Source organism: Nylanderia fulva, unplaced genomic scaffold, assembly GCF_048542155.1.
Source record: "Nylanderia fulva isolate GAGA-0341 unplaced genomic scaffold, ASM4854215v1 Scaffold7, whole genome shotgun sequence".
Classification (NCBI taxonomy): Eukaryota; Metazoa; Arthropoda; class Insecta; order Hymenoptera; family Formicidae; genus Nylanderia; species Nylanderia fulva.
Window position 1 is genome coordinate 2,722,265 of NW_028190807.1, and position 24,520 is coordinate 2,746,784.

Genomic DNA, 24,520 nt, shown 5'->3' on the forward strand with positions numbered 1-24,520 from the left:
CGACGACCCTTGCAAAACCCGATTTTGATGTTTGTCTGCTCGCGATATGAACGAATAGAACAAGAGCTGCGAGTATTTCAGGAATATTTGTACAGATTCGGAAAGTCTTAAAAAGCGAATCGTGCTATTTGTATAAACAATACACATATCTTTTCGATTCGCACAATATTAGAAAGCGTTGCACTATTTTTGTCAGTAAATTGCAAATTCGTCGCTAGCAAAATCATCTCTAGCAATGTAACGTTCGCCCTGAGATTTTTTCTGCCATCTATATCATTATTTTATATGATTTTATATTATAAACTTTAATTAATTTATAAATTCCAATTGCTTCAGTAATTCGTATTATTACGTTTGCCGTCAAAAAACTCACTCGCGTGTATTTTAATTAGGGGTCACGAAGCATTTCATTGTTAGCCGATAGCCATTGTTACCGTTCCGAATGCTGACGAGACATTTGTAGGTCGTTGATTTATTTCATCGTGATTTGTTACGTTAAATAGGGGGAGTAAGGTCGACGGTAGTTAGAGATTGCGAAAAGCAAGATCGTTAATGAGAAGCTTTAATTAACACATTAACCTTTACTCATCGAAGCGCGAGCATTTGTATCCCCTTTTTTCACTACAAAAGTCGATTTACTTTTGATCTTTGAACGTTGATTTCTCATTACATTTAATTTTATCTAAGGGAATAAACATTATTTTTTTATCAAATAATTAGCCATTGTAAACATCGCGCACAACAAATATCTTGTGTGAGATTACCACAAAATTATATTATAATATAAAAAATTACAATATAAAAAATAGTTTAAAACTCACCGATATGATGCACAACAGCGAAATTGTAGTGTATAATACTGTGATCTGTAAAAAACATAAATAAATCTAAATTATATATAAAACATGTGGCCAATAGAAAATGGTTATAATTTAATTTTTTGATCTCTTTCATTGTAGAGATAAACTTTTTTTAATATACGCTTTTACAAAATATAATGAATAAAAGTGTAATTCTTATATAAATAATCTAAATAAACATTAAACAATATGTTTAAACATTTTATATATACACTAAATACAATAAATATTAATTTATATATATCTTTCTAATTTTAAATATTTCATTAACTATAATTAATTTATAATTAAAATATTTTTTATACGTCATACATATTAATATAAAATGAATTTTATTACCGCGAAGATAAACAAACAATTACAAATATTAAATAGAATTTATAAATTGTTCCGCCGTCACTCGACGTCCCATTTCGGGCTTCCTTCTTTCCTCTTATTTACGCTTTGTTGCTTTTTCATAGCATTCACTTGCAAAAACGCAGTTAATTACGATCGTGCACACATTGATTAGCAAAATACATATAATGATTGCGCAACACTTTGCACGACTCTCCCGATGTAAATTATTTGCAACGCGCACTTTATTAATATATTGCTACGAAGGAACAATGCAAAAATTATGTTCGCTATACAATCTGCTCAAAATTGCAAATCTTTATACCGTATTTGCAGTAAGATTATTAACAAATAATATTTTAAGATCGCGTTATATAAGTGAAGAGTTAAATTTAAAATAGATGCATTTTATTATGTGCCGTCAATTTGTCGATTACTTGCGCACATTTTGAATAAATTACATGTAACAGCGATTATGCATGCGTTTAATATGTGTATATCACCGATACGATAGGATAATACGGAGCAAATCTGCCAACTCGAGTCTCGCTGCGCGAATGACAAGGACATCCTAAACAAGTAAATAAGAGCGAGGTATGTATACACAGGATGTTTCATGTATTATCACATTATTTCGTGAGAGAAAGATTTACGATCGCAAGTACTAGAAGGTATCAAATGCGATGTTTAAAATGCGAATTGTTTTCCAAGTACGAAGTATATTCCACGTATTATTTGGTTCTTTATTACATTGTTCTTCTTTTCAATCTATTCGCCATATTTTACACGTGATTGCATTTTTATATCTAATAATAACAATCAACTTTTTATCAAAACGACATTGATGATGTTTTTTGAACATGTTAACTTTCCGCATAATATTCTCCCGATTATACCTATCGATTAAACCTATTATGAACTCGAACGATCCCAGCAATCCCGAGATCCGATAATTTCAAGTACCCTTAATTAGACGAACCGTGTGTAGGGAACATGGTCTGCCTCGTTGTTTGTAGCGGATAAACTTGGCACAAGATAAGATCTCTTAATGTACATAGATGCTCACATGTGTATGTATTTAAAATTCGTTCTTCTTCGTTTGAAAAAAAAAAAAACAATACTTCACAAGTTACAAGAGAAATTATTACTGTATCATATCGGTCCACAATTAAATATCACTGTATGAGTCATACTAGTAAATTATTAATTATTATTATTAAATATTATTATATTTTATTATTATATTAATTATATATTAAATATGCTATTAGTATTTAATATGCGTATTGTAGATTGTATCGCAATATAATCATAAAGAACAACAACATGTATGTATTGCATCAAACAGTGATACGGAAAAAGCTATAATTGTTACGGATGATCAATTTTTCGTGGATTATGTTCATAAAGCGTACAAATTGGAAACGTACAGTATCTCTCAGTCCTCACAGATTCTCGTTGCCGAGCAACCAATGAAAATAGCTGACGCTGATTCCGATAACGCTATCTAATGCTTCGTCACTAACTCCAAATTAGTAAAACATAATTAGCAGTTGTATTGGAAATTGGAAGCACGTTAAACTGCAAACATATTGAAGTAAATTTAGCATATTCTATAATAATAACTATACCTCAACTAAAGATTGAAATCTGCAGATCTTTTATCTCATCTTACTATCTTTTATGTATGTATGTGTGTATGTGTAATTTGCGAGATACCTAAATTTAATTATCATCGAAATTGTTAATAATTACATTTATAGCTGAAATTTTAATTGCATATCAATTATTAATTGTATAATATTATTTCGACATGTGCATGTTTTTAATTATAAATTATAAGGAAGATTATATTAATATTTGCCGAAGTTAAAATGTATTCATTCGAAAATGATGTTTGTTTGCCAAAGTTTATTTCGAAGAAATTCACAAGTAACTTTTATCAACATACTTTAGGCGAAAACTCGTTGGAACCAAGAGGTTGTTACGTTCACTGATACGAGTATCGAAGAAGGAATTCATCGCATCAATTATTTCGAACCTTCGTGTTTGTAGAAAACTTTTCCACGGTGATCACGTATTCTTGATTATAATAACATCTCAAAACTCGAGAGGCAATGCTAGACTTTATTATCAAAATGTAGAGGAATAATTTTGCCATTAATACAAAAAAATCGATAGGCTTTATGTGACTGCAAGGTTCTAAAAGATTCCATTTTCGATGTCAACTTATATTTGAGCAGTTGTTAACGAAAGAAAATAGAGATAACATGTCTCTCATGTCTTGGCCAATAATCTTACATCGTAGATCATTAAACTTGGTTGATTCTCTAAAAGTTCATGAAGCAGTTCTGTTCGAAGTATAATTAGTTACATACAGTATGCATGTGTTATCAAACTTCACGGCTATATTACCATCACACAGATACATATGCATATCTATTCCTGTCGTATAATTGATGAAAAGACGTGGCAGAGCATAGTGGCAAAATTTACGATACGTGCTGCATACATTAAGCATACATAGCGAAATTAATCGAAGCCATTTACGCTTAACATCAAGTTAACGCAGGTTGAATATAAATTGCGATCTAGTCAGAAGGCAACGCGCAATATCCGTAACGATGAAGACGATATTGATGCGTTGTATCCATGAAATGTCTTGAAGGTTTATCGAAGTTACGCCTCGATCCCCGTAGAGTTAGTTACAACGATCGAACGATCAGTTCACCTTTAACGACCTCTTTTATCCTTTCCGCTATTCCACTCCCGATTCTCTTTCTTCGCCGTTTCGTGCCGCGCCTTCCTAGCCCTCCTTTTCTCCACCCCCATCGTCTCCTTCCTCGCTGCAGCCAGGAATGATAGCCGCGGCGGATCCAGGTCGCGCGTAAATTTCCGGAATCTTAGCTGATTTATCACCGCTTGAAATATAGGTTGCTCCGCCGGAAGGATGAAAGCCTGGCGCGTTCACAGGTCATGGCACAGTTTGCCTTCCACCTCATTCCAGTGGCTCCCGCCGTCACCTTTTACCATCGTGGCTCGAATGTTGCCGTCGCCGTCTTCGTTGTTGGTATTAGTTGATGTTGGCGTTCTTGCACAGATTCGCATGTAGATGCGATTCCGACCCAAGGTGAACTCGTGTTTTTACAAGGGGTTGATTCAGGGTTGGGTGAGGGTCGGTCGCGTGGTGGATCGGATGGGATGCGGCGGGCAGACGTGGCTAAGGATTTGCTAGGCAAACACCATCGCGGTGTTACGATAACAAATCACTGCGAGCCGGCTTTCGCCACCGACGAGGCGCCGAATCCGCCGCCCAAGTCTCGTGTTCCATCGTGCTACGATGGTGGCAATGGAGAATATCCGGTTTCCGAACACAGTACGGGTATAAGAGCGTTGGTTGATCATCCTGCTTTGTGTGCCTTGACACAATAGACGTATTCCGATACATTATTTTATAAATTCCTGCATTCACGTGAACGCGTTAGTTAAATATAAACATTTTCAAAAAATTTTTTTAACATGCTTTATTCTTACATTTCTTTTGTACAAAATTTATATAAAATGATATTAATTGTTTGGTTTTTATCGGTCGTCTATATTGCGTTTAATATTTCGCGAGCAAAGATGCTTCTTCGAATAAAACAAATATCGAACAGGTTTATTCTTCTAAAAGAATTCCGAAAGAATCTGCCGAAAATGCCGAGTGTTCGTAAAAACGCGAATTCCACGGAAGCGAAGGCATGGGCGCAGTCCATGCACGTATTCCATCAAGAGCATAGCCCGGAAGCTAGCGGAAGGGTCGAAGGAAGGTCGTCGAACCATACTTTACAACGGCGTGCCACGGTGGGGCCAAGATAAATGTACTCCGAATCGAATGTGCGTTCTCGTTCGAGATCAACGTTCGAGGAGAGGGCCAATGTCATTAAGGGCGCCTTTATCGGTCACATTCGGTGCGATTTAGATCGACGTTTCGCGATAAGTTTCAGGGAGCCTTATACGAGGCGTATTGCGCAAAATGATTGGAAGTAGTTAAGGAGGGAAGGAATGATGCAAATGCTAGGATGGGATATTACTTTTTCACGGTAATTTACCGATATTCGTAGAAGCGTAATGATATTAGATGTATAAATAAATACGAGTCAAATCAATGAATCCATGATTTATTAATTTTACGATCGCGTCAATATTTTGCGCTGCTCATCTTTCGAGATAGAAATTGAGTTTAAAGATTTATCGTAAAGTTGCTGTTATATATAAAGAAAGCAGTTTACACAAGAAGCTTCGATAGTAACGACAGGACGTTGATCGCGACATACTTAACCACTTTTCCATATTGGCGAGAACAAATAAAGTGCCGCAAGCTAGTCTCGAGGTAAAGAGAGCTCCCAGTCAACCTTTGACTTTGATCGATCATCCTCCGCCAACGTCATTATCAACATATATCTGCACTATTATATTCCTACAACTCGTCGCATGCTTATTGAGAATTATATTGTATTTCCAATAAAAATAACGTATATAATGAAACGCTTGATTATAAAATCAATATCAAAATATTGCCTCAATTTAGCGAATAAATTTTATTTTTTCTGTAATTTTCTTTAATAATAAATAAAGTTAGCTCAAAAAGTAAGAAGAGAGAAACTACTTTATACACGATAGTAAAGTAATCTCGAATTATAACGTGCTGTACATATGAAATATCGCTCACGAACCACGATGACAAATCATAGCCATCTTCCTCCCCGATCGAGTGCACCGATTCTCCGCATATTTTCTTCGTCACGCTGGCAATACCACATTGTTCTCTACGACGGGAAAGAAATCGCCGTTGCCACGGTTGCCCATTTCCGTTATTCACCCAGCAACGCGACATTTCTCACACGATACTGCATGCGAACGTATGACTTTTGCCATCAGATAGTCAATGGAGAACAATATGTCGCTCTTTGAGGGATTTAGTACCAAGTTACGGAGCTTTGCTAGAAGATAACCACCTTATATCTCCGTAATACTGAAATGTCCTCCATCAAATTGATATCACAGGCTTAAGTTTACGATGAAGATAATACAATATTATCCGCGATATGTGTTTTTGCGACCGATAGCTAAATCATTTCATAAGCAATGCGCAATAATTGCAAGTAAAATATATAATTAAATATATAATTGAAATTTTCATCTTTTATCGATATTTGACTCGAGTACACGTCATCCACGTGATAGGCCATCGAAAGAGACCATCGTGTATCGCAGCCAATATACATCGTTCAAGATTGCAAATTTTGAAAGATTATCGCAGATACACGGGTCCAGTTTTGTACCGAACGTAGCGGAAGGATTCATACGCTGTCGTCGGCGGCGTCATTCCCGTCATTCCAGTTAGGATTGAGACGTTTGTCTTGCATCTGACGTTGCGTCTTACCCGTAGTGAGATAGGTGGAGAAGCTAGCGAATAGCTCTCGAGTGCGGAGACTTGCCGGGTCGACGCTGCATGTGACGTCTAACGTAACGCCAATAACTCACCTACTACACGGAAGCCCTTCCCGGGAGAGGGAAAAAGGGAACAGGCGGAGGAGAGAGGGCGCGCAACTTGCTCCTTTGCACCGGGTAAGACCATCCACCCTCTCCGTTACATCCCTCTCTACGCATCCCCCTTTATACTTCGTCCGCCCGCCGCTACCGCCACCTCGTTCTCTCCACATTCTCCCCGCCGTCACCTCGAGACTCTCTTGGAATAACCCTAGGCACCGCCAAGTTTGCGAAGGGATGAACGAGAAATTACAGGGAGGTTTGGCTAAATTCCTTCTTCGCCTGCCACGCCCGACACCACCCTCTCTCTCTCCCTCGTAGGATCCGCTCCCGACGGGATCGGTAATTACTCGCCGAACACGAGGCCCGAACTGATCATTAATTTACCTCCAATTTCAAGCGGTTATGCTTTGCCGCATAGTAGCAGTCGCAAGTCTGTGCAGCGTGTGTACCTGGCGCGTAGCTATTATTTCGATGAGAACAGTCGAACAGTGATTAGCACACTCGTCCCGGGGAAATATAAAGAGTCAAATGTGGGTCAATCTCTGGATGTGAGTTCTTTGTACGTGCTCGCCCGGACGCTCCTTTTTTATAGGGCGCGCATGCACCGCAACCGCCCCGTTTCTTTATTCACGCGGTGAATCGCGTATGCAACGACGCGACCCGGCTTTAACCGGTATTCACCATTGTCGACGAGATATACCGCGGCGAAGTCTCGCGAATGAAAAATTCTAACCGAGCGGATAGTTATATCGGTGCCTCCTCTCCCGCTATATTATATGAGGGATGCTCTCTCTTTCTCTCCCCCTGCGTATTGCATTTCTACGTATAGCGATTATTTATCATTCGCGGCGAGCGCGCTACTAAAATGTAAATAAGACGCTCATATGCGGTTACGTTCTTATATATATATATATATATATATATATCTGTATATGTGTATATTCACTGTATTACATACCCACGATATACTGTTTACATATATATTCAAATTGAAATTGGCGAAACATAGAGAAATAAGAAAATTGTACCTTTTGTATAAAAGAATGAGTTTCTCTCACTGAAAATTATTAATTTTATTAAAAATATGAATGATAAAAGTTTCATACTTTTATCTCTAATTTTATTTAAACTGTATATCCGCAAAGTACGAAACGTTATCCGAATGTATACTACATTGCAACCTTTATAATGCGTGGCATTTAAACTGAGTAAAATAAATGACTTGTTCAACCGCAGTGGAATATGGTTTGTTACGAAATTGAAAATCTAAATTACGGTTGGCGGGATTTTTCCTTTGATATTGCGCTGTTATCTCGCGTGAATGTGTATTGCTCGACAAGAAAAATCGCCTCAATGCGGCGGACAACGTCTGCAAAATTACCCATGGAATATCCGATAACAAGTGTTGCATAGCAGCGCCTCTATTCTTTACACTGTATACAAATTGACTCTTTACGATACAACAATAACTTATTGAGACACCGTTTGCTTGTTATTTTACGAACATTTATTTGACTGCAGTCGATATGAAGAATGATGGAGAGAAGAATGACAAGTAAAGAGAATACAGAAACACAAACGAGACTTTTCCTATAAAATAACACTTTAAGAATTTCTGTTCTGCAAATATTTTTCCTACAGACAGATATTGCTGGTAACTATCGTTTATGTGTTAAAAAATTTATAATCCTACGCGCGCGCGCATACACATACACAAAACACGAAACACAAAACTCTCTCTCTCTTTCCGCGTGATTACGCAGTTCGGGAAATTTAATGATGCCGAGAGTCATATGATTTTGAACAGTCTCGGCAAAAACGGCATTAATGTGTTGATGAGAATTATATATTTATACCTGCGAATTACCTTGTTTTCACACGAGTTCGCCACTCTCGCGCGATTAGTCGTACGCGAGCATAAAGCACGAAATACTGCGGCCGCGCTTTATTTTAGGCTATGGTTGTGTCGCATATCGAGCTAATCTCACCGCAGCTCTGAAATCGCCTCGGTGGAGAACAAGAGAAGCTGTAAAACAGACGCGCACAATGCAGCAACGCGAATGGATGCCGGACGTGGAGATAGTCGCGACTATTCTACGGCGTTCGTCGAATGTAATTCAGTGCTAGCGCACAGAACCGTAAATTCGAGGATTCTATGCAAGATTGATGCCATGAGGTACTTCGGCGGTACGAGCAATGTGAGTAGCGAAAACCAGACGGAAGAAGGCAGGTCGATAAAGCGAACCGAAAAGTATGTGAAGCTTAAAACTTTTCTTTTCATCGTTCAATCGTTTCTTAAATTTAAATTTAAATTGACATGTTGAGTACAAAAAATTGCATCAAATGACTTTAATTACAGATATGTATATATTTATGACAGAAAAACTTTCGCATACATGTGTATGCGCAATGTGTAAAGATCTGAAAAAATATCTAGAATCGTGATAAATAAGAAAAATGGGGATATATCGCGTCTTTTTGCAAAGATCTTTTATGCCGAAGGAAAATTTTCATTTCTTGTATTTCGTGCGTTTCGCAAACAATGAACGAAAATCCCCTTCGTCATAAAAGATTTGCTCCTAAATGTTTTGACAAGCTATAGTCGTACAAGCTCGAGAGCCGGGACCAATTACCTCGAACTAAGATCTCTCTCTTTCTTTTTATCTTCTCGATTGATTCCCCGTATATCAGAACGCTAATTGTTGTACCTTTTCCCCTCGTTTTGTGCTCGCCAGTTGTATCGATTTAGCGAGCCGGCTAACTGCGGATTGTTAACGACAAGAGAATTACGTCGAGTCTGGAGATCTCTGGCACAATGCCGGAATCAAGTTATACATTAATTTCGATTTTGTAAAGCACGTCCATTCTTTTATAACAATCCCAAACAAATTTGGAATTGTTCGTTGAATGTTTCCTAGTGACACTGTTTCATAAAATGTTTTGATTTTTATTTAAAAATCGAAAAACCAGTTGTTTGATAAAAGCGCGCACAATAATTTGTTTTACTCTTTTTACTTCTGATTGCTTTTCAACATTTGTAATTTATTTTAACGATGTTCAATTTAGTACAATAAAATAATAATAAAAAGAATATAAATAAAAAGGAAACTTTAATAAAGAGCAAAATATGTTTGCGCAAAAATATATTTGATTATCTATTTTTTGCCACATTGTCATGCAACTCAGCATCGAGGATCCTTTCCAAAAACAAATTTGTTACGAACAGGAAGCTATCGGAGCTCCCTTTAATATTATTCGATAGTCCTAATTTTTTCCCGATAAAGAATTGAAATTTGTCCCATAAAGTCGGATTTATAGCCACCTTCAAAGTCAGTGGTGCCCTTTGATCAGACCTATGGACCATTGACCGCTGTCCCCTGCAGCACTATCTATCACGCCCGGAAGGCAAGCGGCGTCCATGTAAGCAGTTAGAGGATTACAGATAAGAAGGAATCTTGATATAAAAAATAAGGGAATTCTGTCGACCAAGGGGACGTTCTATCGACTTTATTCCGTTTGCCATGAATCGTTTTAATCCACAGTTACGTTCCGAACAGTTTAAGTGTCCACTCAACGAAACGATGGAGTCGAGAGGAAAAAATTGCGCACGGAGATACAGATTGAAACGACAGTGATCGATAAATCGAAGTCGAGTCGGGATCATAGCTGGGGTGGAAGAGAAGCGCGAGAGAATGGACGGGAAGATGAAGGGACAGGAAGCGGACGAGAGAGACAGATCAGTAGAGATATAGCCGCAGGCTGACCATGGGGAATCGCCCGTAGCTCACCATGGTGAGATACGATAACATCTTAACTACAGTGACTGTACTACTCTCGAGCCCCTTGAATCCCACCTGTGGGTCGGTCGAGCCTGTCAAGAGAGGTTTAGCGCGTCGTCCTTGACGTAAGGCAACCCTATCTCATTAGGACTTCCGCTGGCAGCTTCGCGAAATAAGGAAGGTAGATATATATTATGTATAAAGAAGCGCATTTGAAAATAGATTATTACAGTGGCACGCTATCCAATGAAAATGATAAGAAAGAAAATACGAAGCGAAAAATATAGAAGAAAAGACACGCACATTTTTGCACGCAATGTTTCTATCATCGTTCTTCCAATCGTTCTTTGCTCGACAAGATATCGCCGAAAGAAACTCGGCTCATTCTCTTCTATAGTGGTAGGTACGTTTTTATTGGTAATGTTCAGGAGAAAGAACAACACAGCAAGACGTACCATATGACACATTATTTTTGGAAGCGATATTGTAAAGAAACCTGTCAGATTGAACGCGATAGTTGGCGACGTAGTCGAGTTTCTTGGCAAACAATTCTAAGACGACTATTTCTTCCTTTCTGGAACAGACTCTTAATTTGAAAATATATTCTGTCCTTTTACATAAAAAAACTTAAGAGAAAGAATGTATAGACATTTATTTATCGGGTAAACAGTAGCATTATAATAATAGCATTTTTAATAGCAGAGTCTTGGAAGAAGTACTAATATTTTTTGAAGTAGTTCAAATAAAGAAATTAACATTCATAATTCAAGATGCTGAATTATAATGCTATAATAAAAGTACGGATCTTTCGTTGTGAAAAATCATACTGTTTATAACGGTCGACAATAGTAAATGCGAAACAACATCGAAACAAAGTAAAATCGGAAAGAAATGAGAATGACGTCAAAGAAAAACGACGCGACGGTGCGATGGTGTATATTTCATTATGCCTCATTAAACGAGAAAAAGTTCTCACTTATCCCCTTTCCTTTGAGGATTCACACAGTAGAGTTCAAAACTTCTTAAGAGTTTGGCCAAAACCCCGTGGAACAAAGAAAAATTCTGGACAAGATTCATCGAACGGAAGTATACGAGGCCGATGAGACGTTCGCTTCCATTAAATGTCAGGAAAGAAAATGGAATTAGCGGACGTCTCTCATGAACAAAGTGCAAAGAGAAGTATTCCGTCGTCGCGGTTGTTTCTTTTTCGGGGAAAAAGTTCCAGCCTCGCTTCCTTGCTTAGAAGTTATCGCGCAGAGCTGTGACAACTTCTCGAGACTTCTGCTAAGAATTTCGCAAAATAAAGGAGAGCTGCTCTTGGTCGGAACGGTTACTTGAGAAAAAAAAGGAAAAAGTACAAACGACTTGACGTTATACGGTACAGCGAGAGAGACTGCGCCTTGTGAATATAAGCGAGAAAGTAAAAAGCAAAAAATCGAGATGAAGATTTGAGCGCGTATTATACCAAATACAAAGAAGTTTTTAAATCTACGGTTACAAAAGAGAACACTGTCTAGTAAAGGTATACAATAAATCTTCTTGTCCGTATAAAGAACGCCTATTAAAGTCGCTCATGTAAATGCGACAACTGTGTATTGATTGTTTATTTAAAGTTTGAACCCTACATGTTTTCAGTGCGAAATTGCGAAATGAGTAAAGAGAGAAATTCGTTGAACCGAGAGATGTGAAACGTCGTGTCACGTAATTGGTTGCTATAAATGCGCGTGCTTCTTTTTCGAGGGATCGAAGATCCTCGAAGAAAAGAAGAAACGAGTAAGAAAACTAGATAGTATATACAATCACTCACAACTAGATGTATATACAATGACGTTCGCCCAAAGAAGAATCACTCGATAGTTATTATCACGATAAGAAATGTTAACGTCGGGAAGAGAAAAAAAATAAATAATGATCGTGAAAAAAGAACGTTGGCGCACGCAAACCATATTCAAACCGAGGCAGAAGTTTTCCAGTGTCTCGGCACTAACCGTTCAAAATAAAAAAGACTTACGCTGCAAAATTGTCGTTGAAAAAAATCCTCCAGGATGTCACGTAGCTTGCCATAGCGGAAGTTCAAATGGAATTATATGGCGAGCCCGAGCAAATAATAATGGCGTTCGAAAATAAAAAGAAATCTCGCCACGAACCTGGATCAATAAAGTCGAAACTGCAACGAAAAAGGAAACAAAGTAAGGAAATAATAAAGTGAGAAAAAGCTACAGAAGAGGCACTGCACAAGTGAGAATAGACAAGTGAATAACGTTTGTGGCACGAAATGAATCGTCAATCATAACTAGAAAAATAGAATCTACGTGTGAAGCCAACAACAATGACTAACAATGCTTTGTCTCGAAAGAGACATCGAGCAAAAAAATAAAAGAACCGAAAGTACAGATAAAAAAAAGAGAACAAGCAGCTGAATAATTCAGGCAAAGACAAACACCGGAGAAAAATCGAAAGAGAAACGAATGGCGCGACCCGCGTAGAAAATCAAATAAAGGCGGGAGATGGGAAAGTGGGAAGCCGTGAAAATCGGATATTCGCACGTTCTCCATCTCCGTGAAGTCGCGAGTGATTGTAGGACTTTTGGAACTTGCCCGGCAGACACATCGCAGGTGAAAGGAAGGGCACGCAGGGTAATACCCCGAACACCGGAGAAAGCACCGTCAACATCGTCACGTCGAGCCCCACATCACGGAAGTAGACATACACACACGAGTGCCACTTCCGCCGGAAGCGAGACGAGGAAAGGAGAAAAAATAGGTAGGGACGAAATGGAAGAAGAAAGATGAGAGACAGAGACGCATTCCGTACGCAACATCCCTCCATCGCCATCGCCGTCGCCACTGTCGTAGTCGCAGCTTCTGAAAATTTCATGAGCCTCTCGCCGATCGGGGAGGGAGCTTTTTATTCGCACGGGACGCTTTGCATTTTTACGACGAAACTAAGGCGGCGGGGCCGTTCGGCGAGACCTTTGAGATCTTCGCGCGTGGTACACGGACCCGAATGGGAGGATCCTTCGTAAGCTCGAGGTCGATATCCTTCGGGCTAAGATACCCGGTGGACATATTCGGTGTAGTCGAAGAACGTCGATCGAATAAACGATTGTTCGTCCGCACCGGAATGGTTGCTGATATCGCACGTGTTGCGGTATAATAAGATCATTTATGTGCCGTTTCATTATTCCCGATATATCTTTCGATGTATCGATGTGCTTTCGCATAATTGCATTGAGTTTTTTAATCGCTCACGCATTTTATCGAGTTTATTCCATCTATTATCCGATTGAATTGTGCCACTTTCGTGTAAGATCTTGCACAAAATCATGCGCACACGTTTCTCATCGTGTCTTGAAACTTCATTCTATCTTCTCCGCCGCAAACTTGTCGATCTTCCTCCCAACATCGAGATAAGTCTATTTCTCACCCTTAGAGACGGCCGTGTCTTTGAGCATCGCCGAACTCATTCTTATTCAGGAAATCCGTATTCCACAAGACTCGCTGTTTTCTTCGCCAAACTCGTTCGTTCCTTTCTATGCGTCCCGCCGTCCATTTCCTGCCTTTCCGATGCGGGAAGGTTGAAACTTACAATAAGTCGATCGGTCAGGTGCGACCCGAAAAGAAAGCTTTCAATGGGCGCATCTCGCTTCTGAGAACCAGTAGATTCAATGACGATACCGAATCGGCCAAGTTTTCGCGTTACCTAACCATCTCTCTCGCCCGTTCCAATCTGTCAAACTCGTTTTTTTTCCCACTAGAAGCATACGGTACGCGCGAAAATGTAAAAAAATTGTGTAAAGCTAACCGCCATTCTGTGGAAGAAGAATATTTCGTGGTGTTGCACGTCATAGAGAAATGAGACTTCTAAATAAAATTTTCGCTGCACACATTAAACGCATTACTCTAATTAGATTTTTTTGGTTTTAAATAACCTTTAATGCACGGCCAACAATGTAACACGTCGAGCGATATACGGCATTATTATTAAAAGCGTCGACGCGGGCGTTAAAAGGCAGGAAGTACTGTGAGAACTGCATTTATTTTACATTTATATCCGGAACCGAAACATTTTCTAATGAGGATGCAGTATACGTGCAGTATACCTGAAATATTATGCCGCATCGCTTAGGACGCAGCTGGAACGCGCAGGGCGACTTTAAAAAATCGTCGACTGTGCATTTTAATGTAGACTCGCAAACAGGAAGTGATGCAGCCTCTTACATTATGATGTTTATCCCGCTACACGCTAAGCAACTCCACCAGTATATCACGTTACATAAAAATGTGTTTCAACTACGGCTAACGCTCGCCGCTCTGCTTGGAATATACAAATATTGTCTTTAACAAGCGACGGCGAAAAAACGATCGCAACGTCCTAGATATTGCGACGCCCGACAGCGCACGTAAATGTCACAGTCGTCCACCACGTCGTCGTAAGTTGTATTCGTTCCTTAATTAACAAAAAATGCGTAATGTTTTCTTTATACTAATGACTAACTCAAGTCCGGTGAATTACGTACTCGTAATATTCGATTGATATAACAATTAACGATTTCATCGGGCACGCAATCTTTATTTATTTACAGCCACGCGGCAATTACGTACATCTGTGTGTTTATTTATTCATAGACATCCTTGATGAAATATTTGCTTCCAAATACATGTCGGGTCGTAAAAAAAAATCCATCGATTATTCGCCATAATCTCTCACGCTCGAATTTCTCGGTCGTATTTATATCTTCTGTCTGTTGACAGAATTTCCATGTCGGGATGCTCGTATAAAAGTCCAACAATCGCGAGCGCGGGATATCCGAAAAATCGAATCCGGACAATGAGGGGAGCGCTTAAACCCTGAAATCACAGGCCTAGCTGTTTTCGGTAGTGACCGTATAGTAAGAGGAAGGAAAAGAAGCAAACTGCGCGCGCGAGCGAAGGAGCTGCTCAATAAAACATAAGAGGGCGATCAAATAAAACCGCCGACGCATTGGGGAGTGCGAAAGATTGACGCAGGGAAAAACGCCTTCGCGAGACAGAGACGGACAGGGTGCGGAAAAGCGCCGGGAAAAAGAGGGGGTAGCTACAGGAAGAGGAGAGACAATGCATATCGATTCGCAGTCGCGGGAGCACTGCACATCCGTCCGTCTGCAGAGAGATCCGTCGTTCTCTCCTCGCCGCGAGCGAACGAACGAACGAACGAACAGGAGAACGAGCGAACGGACGACCACTCTTCCTTTTTCGCGGCGAATCGCGCATACCGTTGGCGCGAAGAATCGTAAAATTCTGAAAAATTTATCGCTCGCTGCCTCACCACGCGGCACGATATCGTCAATGGCGATACCTTCCACCCTGCGGAATTCCGGACGGAGTTTCGGGTGCGAAAAACGAGGAAACGGTGCGAGAGACGGCCGGTGCTACATATTTAAACGCTCGATCATCTCGCCGGTCCGATGAATTCTGACAGACTGATCCCGAGAAGGAGAGAAAAAGAGAGAAGGTGAGAGAAAGAGAGAACGAGGAAAAAACAGGAAGAAAGAAAAAGGCAGGGAGAGAGAGAGAGTGAGTGAGTGAAAAAGAGAGCAGCTCTCATGGTGAATTTTTGAATGGCTGGAAAAAGAGCTCCGCGCGTAGTCCGTAAAAATGATAAATGAACAGCGCTACGTGCGAAGCGATCGATTGGCGTATAAGCGCCGTAATTCTCGAATACGTTGTTAATCTAAAGTGATTGCATGTAACGTGCGGATATGTAGCATGCAATCGTTCGCGTATTCGTCCGGTTGATGTTTTACGAACGCGTAATTACAGCTTTCGGGGAGAGGCTGGAATTTTTTAGTAAAGCAAAATGGAATACTCAGTGTTGACGCGTGTATATCGTGGATATATTGTCTGGCTCAACGTGGAATCATTTCCGAATAATTGAAACATCGGGAATGATGCATGGCTATCGATTGCAAATGGTTTATACCGGCCAAATCATACGCGATTGTTGAAATGATGCTTCATAATACCGATATATTATTTACTCATTCCCTCCCATCGTTTATAAATGTCAAGCTCCTATTACTATTAGCCGATGCCAGAGCGAGCAAATGGTCTACGCCCGTGCCGATGACTTGTGCTAACAAACACTGGCCAACTTTAATTCGTTTCGCAAATCGAGAAACCGATTACCGATTTGCGAGCCTTCCGTCAAATATGTAATACGTTTTGGTCGGACAGTTTAATCGTGTCTTCTATCTTTCAGACTGATCATCTCGACCCGACGGAAAATATGAGAAAATAAACTGGCAATATTCTCTTTCATGCTTTATCGACAGATATTCGACGACTCGAACTCAATCGAGATCGGCATTTATAAAGGAAAGAGAAAGGGGAAGAAAAAGAAATAGCTTTTATATACATATATAAGTACATTTCTTTTTCCTTCTTTTTCCTCCTATATATACAAATATATACATATACATTCAGATTTCTCCATGCAACAAGTCAAATAGTCTTTCCTTTAATTAATGTCAGAAAAAAATTCGCATTGCACATGCTAACGTAATCTGAGAAGGTAAACACACACACACACACGTTACTTTCATATTGTTTATCTCATTGATTAAAATATCTCGATTTCTGATGCTTCGCCTCGAGCGGCTAAGCTATTGCTCTCGCATTCGAACACGACTCACGCACGGGGGATGATACCAGGGCAACGTGGTAAACAATAAAGACGTCACGTAGGGTGTGCGCAATGAGACTGCCGCTCGTAATTCCGATAACGCGATAATGTTGACCCACCCCTAGCGACCGAAACGATTTATAAGTCCCTATCTCCAACGAGTCATTTTAAATTATGTAGCTCTTTATTACGGTGAAAGACGATCGCCCGGCTGGAAGCACGGTCGCGACCACCTATGGTGTTCTCGTTCCGCTTACGTACACAAGAACAAAATGACGGGAGCCGACGTGAACGCGCCCGCATAGCAATTAATAATGCGGTCATCATTAACGCAAACGCGAGTCGCTGAGCGAACCTGAATTATCAGATGAAGACGCGGTTGAGTGATTCTAGGTTTATGACTAGGGGATAAGACACAAAGTGAATTAGAATTAATAATAAATTATGGGGAAAATTTATTGTATATCGATACAATATTATATATTTTTTTTTTCTCCTCAGCATGCGTTTCTCGACCGAAACGTTGCGGTTGCGAGAGATCGATTATATAGCGTCACGCGAATCTCGGATGTACCGTATCGCCATTAATGCGATCTTACGCTCCATATATTTCCCCTGTCTCGTCGTTATCATATATAAATTTCGTTATCTATTAACGTGCGCGCGCTCGCGCACGCTTAGGGTAGATAGATAATATGTTAACGACGATGTGCTAACGAGGCTAGCGAGACCTTCGCGATATCGAGCCCTCAAGGAAAGACCTTGTTCGTCTAATGGATCAATTAGTCCTGTCTAACCGGCGTCCAATCAATGTCAATGAATACTCATTACCGCTAAAACCAATTGCTAACGATATTCGCAGGATGACGCAGCGTCGCCCAGCTGGATTATCAATTGCCCGTCCGCCGACCCTTGATAGAGATATCGCGACACCAACCAAATGCATTCGTGTATATATTGAGATAATGTTAACGAACCGTGAAAACTAATTTCCACCAGCATCGAGTGACTCCGACAAAAACAGTTTTCTCGCTTCGAGGGGGACGAAGGACAGTGTCGCTTATCGACTCGCTCATTATTCGAATTTTCAATTAGTCTGTACGGAGATATACAAAATGGATAAAAAATGTATAAGATATAAAATGTATAAAATACATCGTTAAAATGTAATAAATGCTTCTTACATTGAAGATTGCAAAAAAGAAATTTTACGACAAAAATGTTGCTGTTATTCTGACGGATTATTATGAGAGACGGATTATGTCGAGACGCGAGCACCAAGTTTTTTCTCACTCTTGTACACAATAGAAGCGAATTGTGCGCCAAGGCTATTATCAAAGGCCGGATTATCCCGGCAAAGAGCTCGCGGTAAGATTTTAACACGAGTTTTTTTTTCTTTCGGTCATATGTAATAGAGGAAGATAAGCCGCTAAGTACTTGTATTACATCCACCAACTTTGCCAACCTGACGTTTACCTGACGTTAAGCCGTTGAGTAAAATCAATTAGGTAGTCTGACCGAGTACTATAGTAGCCATAATTTAGTACGGTCACATACCGTCGATATCTCTGTGAAACTTATTAACTAAGTACCTCCCGTGTGGAATGTACTCGTGATATTTTCGGATAACGAAATAAATGTTGGAATATGTTTAACATGCGGTGCAAAATACACAGATATTTCAGATACGCTTACCGTACGTAGAGTCGGCTCCAATCCGCGTAATCCCTGTTTGGCTGAAATTTCGGTTCTTCATTCACTTTAAGTTTCACACCGTATTTTAATATATATGCGTTAAAGTCTTGATAACCCAGAAATTCTTATCACATCTCGGGATTGGTATAATCTGTTGAACTTTACGAATCTGTTCAAATCACGAACGTTTCTCTTGTAATATTCTTCCAAGAATATCAACACCGATAGTTATATCAGTATCTTGCTAACTAATTAGCTGAACGTAGATATATATATATATATATATATATATATATATTACCTACAGCAAGCGATTGCACCTTTTTTACATTTCGATTATTCGATCCGATATATTCTCAAGATGAAGACTCGCCTCTATTCGCGATCGATTATATTCTTTTGGATTCGTCGCGTTTCGTAAATCGCGATAAGAAAGAAAAATTTTTGAGAGCGCTATTACGAGACACGTAAACAGACCCGCGTACTCAAGTGCGAGTCACCGACGTAAAGTCTTAATTGCATTCGATTGTCCGAGGCCATTCCGTCAACTTCGAAATTTCGCACAACGATCACACTGTTTCATCGCGGCGTAAACCATACTTCGAAGTGTGGAAAGATTCGGCGCACGATTGATGCAATGATGGATTTTCCTACGCGTGAATGACAGAAATGAAAATTCTTCACCTCCACTGACAGGAAAACCCGACGACCGAACGACGAGCGATGCAAAACATCCGCACGCTTCCCGGCGACTGGAAGGGTGGACGAGAGTCGACGGCTCTCGGGGGCGAATTGTGCGCATGCGACATAAACAAACCGTAAAGAAAAACCCGATATACCGGGTGGGAGACTCTGGTAGTCTCTGGCGTATTCAAGTAGACGACATTATAATACACAATAGCGTAGTTCCCTGCTCCTGTAAGCGTAACGTACTTTGACACTCCGGACATCCGTGATATCGCACGAGAAACCGATAAAGGAAACCCGAAAACCGGAATGAGATATCGGGATTTCCGCGAGATGCAAATCAATTCGATGAACTGAAAAATTCGCATCGTCCGTGAAATACATGACAATACTGTATTTTATAATAACAGAATTACAAGTATACGCGTTATACTAGGCTTGTTATATACGCAAATATGATTCAGCGAAATAAAAAAAAAACACAAGTGCGGTATCTTGTTTTATTTGAGTTTAAAAGTAATTAATCGCTTAATTGTAATCGCTGTTCAATCATGAATCATCATTACGCAGCAACGTATACATGACTTTAACGTCACTTAGCGGCGGAACGATATGTACATCGTGTCCCGCGTTCGTCTGACATATTATCCGCTCTATCACTGACAAGCCTGTAGTCGGCACTACTCCGCGGTCTGACTACAACGCATCCTGCATTACTCCGTAGGCTTGCAGTCCGTCTAACTACTGCAGTCTGATACGCTATATATTCTCGCCTTCTCCGTGCATTGCGGTCTTAGACTAGATATCTCAAACGATGACATTTGCAATACAGCATAAACGTGCGCCTCGCATTAACCCTCTTGCGGTTACTACACTGACGATAACGTTTCATTAAGAGTGGCGATTACTGCACGCAATAATGATATCAGAGTTGCCTAGAAACTTATCCGAACTATTAATTTTATAATGATAAATAATAAAAAAATATATAAAAAAGAAAATCTGAGAATTTGGTAATGTACAATACTTATAAATTATATAAAATGCTTTGCTATAATGTATGTTTCTGTTATTTAATAATTTTTAATATATTTCTTAGATCCATAATTTTGAATTGAAAAAAACTATAAAGGAAATTAAATTATACATTTTTATATGATATATTTCTAATTTAAAATTACATTATACGGTAATATTATACATAATTTTTCATTTCTATAAAAAAAATTAATAACGCTTATACAAGATACACGCACATTAAATCATCTATTACACTGTTCAACAAAAAAAATTAACCGGAACAAGACTAGTCATTTCTTATAGTTTTTTGGATGCTAAATACAAATCTGGTTTCTAAATTATTCTATCATATCACAATTTAGAGAAATTTTTAATTAAAGTTGCAAAAAGGGTTTTTTTCACGAACTTTATATTATAACTACAATATATAACATGCTAGAAAAATTTTATTGGAATCAAAATAAAGTATATTGTTAAGACTTTCAGCCGATACCAAAAGTTTCTTTTGAGGATTAAAAGTCCCAACAATATACCTACTTATTTTATTAGAAATAATCTAATTGCAATTTGATCTAAATAAATTGAAAATTTGTATTTATTATTCAATGGGAATTGTTACGGTATTTAATTTTACTTCTTGAATATTTATTAACAAATTAGGATACTTATCCATTAAAATTTTAAAACATGATTTTTTTACAATACTATTTTCATATAATTTAATAAACCTTATGGCATAGTTCTCAAGTAACTTTGCGTTGTTTACATGCGCAATATGCAAATGTTTTACAACATTGTTTTCGGATGTATTTCGTATTAAAAGTTTTTCACATGATAATATGAGATCTTTTATATTATAGTTATTACCTGCTACAATAAGGCTGTATACTATATCCGTTACTGTATCTATATTATAATCTACATTTTCCTTAAGATCATTAAGATTATCTAGATTACCAGTTTTTATATAAAGCAATAAATGTTTCAAAACATCGTACGTAATATCGCATAATTCTATTGTAAGATTCTCATTTTCTTTCACTTGTCTTTCAGCATTGTTAATCATAACTTCGAAGACATTACTTTTTGAACATAGTAAACTTTTGTTTATAGAAATATGTTTCTCTTCTACTACAAATGTAACGAATGAATCTGACTCATTTAGAACAAACGTATTTAACATAGACGTATGTGATTCTAACATAGTTTCATATATAGTTTTGTGTGATACACTTTCGGGTATTTCGAATTTAAAGTATACTGCAAGGGTGTTATTAGGTATGTATATTGTAATCTCATCACGAATGCATGCTAGATCTATACCATATATGAACTTATCGTTATTTAAATAAACATTTTCCTTGCTTACAGCCATTTTTGGTCCTTTAATAGTTTGTATATGAATATAAAAGTTAACATAAAATTTTATTTGTCCAATACTACAACTGAAAAAGCGCACTGTATCATTTTTCTTATCAAAATACGCTCTAATCTTAAAAGGTAGATTTCCAGTGTCAGGAGTTGTTAAATTTGATAAAAATTTGAATATTGTCCAAAAGTCAGCAATGTTCCATGTATATTCAAATATATAGTAATTCAATGTTGTACGACAATGACAATTAAAAAGTACTTTCATATCATTCTCTGAATTTTCTGAAGACGTTTCTTCTAAGTTTTTCTTGATTGAAGACATTATTAATTCTGCAACAAATGATACACTTAATATAATATATAAAAAAATCTTATTAAAATCTTATAAAAATTAAATAAAGTTAGTTAAATTTATTCCAACAAATATTTCACGATGTAACTTATTTATATATTATTAATATTGTATATACTCAAATAAATGTATCAAACGAAATGTATATATATATATATATGTATAAAAATAATATGCATTTTTTATTTAGTTTTATAGAGATATTGCATATGTTATCCTACATATATCTTTTAATTATTATATTATTTACTTTTTGGACTAATATAAAACAATAGGAAAACTATAATCGCATTTTAAAAAGATGCCTTACAGATTAATTATACTTTTTTTTTTACAAAAAAACATAGATTTTATATTATAGTAATAGTTATACGCAGCACTATCATACAATACTAAATAAAAAATATAATATTTAGTTTTACTTTTCAATTTTATAAATGAAAGAGTCTGGAACAAAGACATTTTATAGCTCAGTTTCCGTATTGTCATATGTTTTAGTTAAAGTAATTAAATTTTGCTTTCATTATATTTTATCTTCACACTCGCGCGTATTTGATTACCGACGTCGAGAATTATATGTATCAAACAAATGTAGTTATAATTAAATTCTTGTGATATCAACTTTACATATAACTGCCTTCAATGTCTGATATATGATATCTACAATAGCAGAGCAAATTTTTATTTTCTCAAAACGAGTGTTAAACTGTAACTGTTTCAAAATGTCGTGTGATAAAGGACTTTCTCGACAAACAATCTTTATTATATTTATATTACATATATGTGTATATTGTATACATTTCTTATAATATATACCTGGAATGTTTGTTATTTTTGGACAAAATTAAATTTAAATTCAAAATGTATAATATGATATAATAGTATATTTTACCTGTGTATATATCTTTTCACACACTATTTTAGCAGCACGTATTTGATCACCAATTGCAAGGATGCATCAAATAAAATAGTAATAATTGTAGTTGTAATTGAATTCTTAGTGATGCCAACTTTATATAAATGTCTTCGATGTCCGATATACGATTTCTAATAGTAGAGCAAATTTATATGTATCTTCTCGAAACGAGTGCTAAACTGTGACTGTTTCGATTCGACAGCGTCACGACAAATGACTTTCTCGACAACTTTATTATATGTTTACATCTGTATTATATACATTTATGATACATATTATTTAATGTCTTATATTGTGTTCCTCAACCTTCTTGGATAAAATTAAATTTAAATTCAAAGTTTATATCACCACGCAGCATGGTATATTATCACCAAGATTGTCATAAAAAGTAAAGCATAACTTGACAGAGTTAAATATAATATAAACAAAGCGTTGGAAAAAATTTGTCGTCGCCACCAAAATAACGAGACTGCGGAACGACAAAGGACATCGTTCCTTTTCGATCGGAAGAGTTGAGGCTTCAATGGATCGTTTTCATTTCGCGAAGCGTCTCTCGGCCAACCCCTGACCATAATGGACCGAATACGCGATCGAAATTACGCGCGATGCTGGATGGCACAAAAGAGGCGTATGGCGCAGAGTCGATTCTCGCACGGTGACTCTCTCGGAAAAATCGAAGATCAAAAGCTTGTGGAAATTACGTTGGCGGGACGACGAACAACGCCGAGGCCGAGGACGCGTATACGATGCGCTCGTGTTCACTCGTAAACCGCCATCGAACGCGTATCCCCTGGCTTTTATTTCAAAGACATTTCCGTTTTACTATCGTCCTATCTCGAATTTACCGAAGTGAGTTGCGCGGGGTTGATACCCGGTCGGGCTAAAACTCGTCGAACATCGTCTTTGCACAGAGAGCTTTGTATCCCGATGATAAGAATACGAAAAATTCAGTTCGCGCTACTATAGACGCGAAACGAAAATGTTACCTAAACTTCTATTGACAATGACAATTATTTCTTAAAATAATAAAGACTGAAAGAATAGAAATTAAACATTTACATTTCAATTTAATTCTCTAATTTTGCAAAACGTATAGAAATAATTTATCCTTCCAGTTTTCTTATTGATATTCCGTTCAAGTTTAGGTAATAACGAAATATACTTTGCGTAATTTATAGTCTGTTATCAAATTATGTGTTATTTAAAAAGCATTTTTTTTTTTTTTTTTTTAAATAAATGAAAAATTATAGAAAATATCTAATTAATTATATAATATGCAGAAATTTATTTAATTAATAATATGCAG

At 37.7% G+C, this 24,520-nt stretch overlaps 1 protein-coding gene and 1 long non-coding RNA gene across 2 annotated transcripts in view; both read right to left on the reverse strand.

Moving 5' to 3' along the window:
* The window catches only part of LOC146720398 (uncharacterized), a 37,429-nt gene extending 17,820 nt beyond the window's left edge, over positions 1-19,609 (reverse strand). Inside the window, exons 1-2 of the long non-coding RNA XR_014926088.1 lie at positions 18,869-19,609; positions 822-866 (exon numbers count right to left, since the gene is read on the reverse strand). This is a non-coding gene — a long non-coding RNA (uncharacterized LOC146720398). The remainder of the gene's footprint in view (positions 1-821; positions 867-18,868) is intronic.
* Positions 19,610-20,691: 1,082 nt separating this feature from the next.
* Positions 20,692-23,420, reverse strand: LOC114934623 (protein roadkill-like). Its single transcript, XM_029307309.2, has 2 exons — positions 23,191-23,420; positions 20,692-22,276 (listed from the first exon to the last, which is right to left on the reverse strand). The coding sequence occupies exon 2, from the start codon at positions 22,266-22,268 to the stop codon at positions 21,174-21,176; it is 1,095 nt and encodes a 364-aa protein (XP_029163142.1). The 5' UTR covers positions 22,269-22,276; positions 23,191-23,420; the 3' UTR covers positions 20,692-21,173.
* Between the last annotated feature and the right edge of the window lie 1,100 nt (positions 23,421-24,520).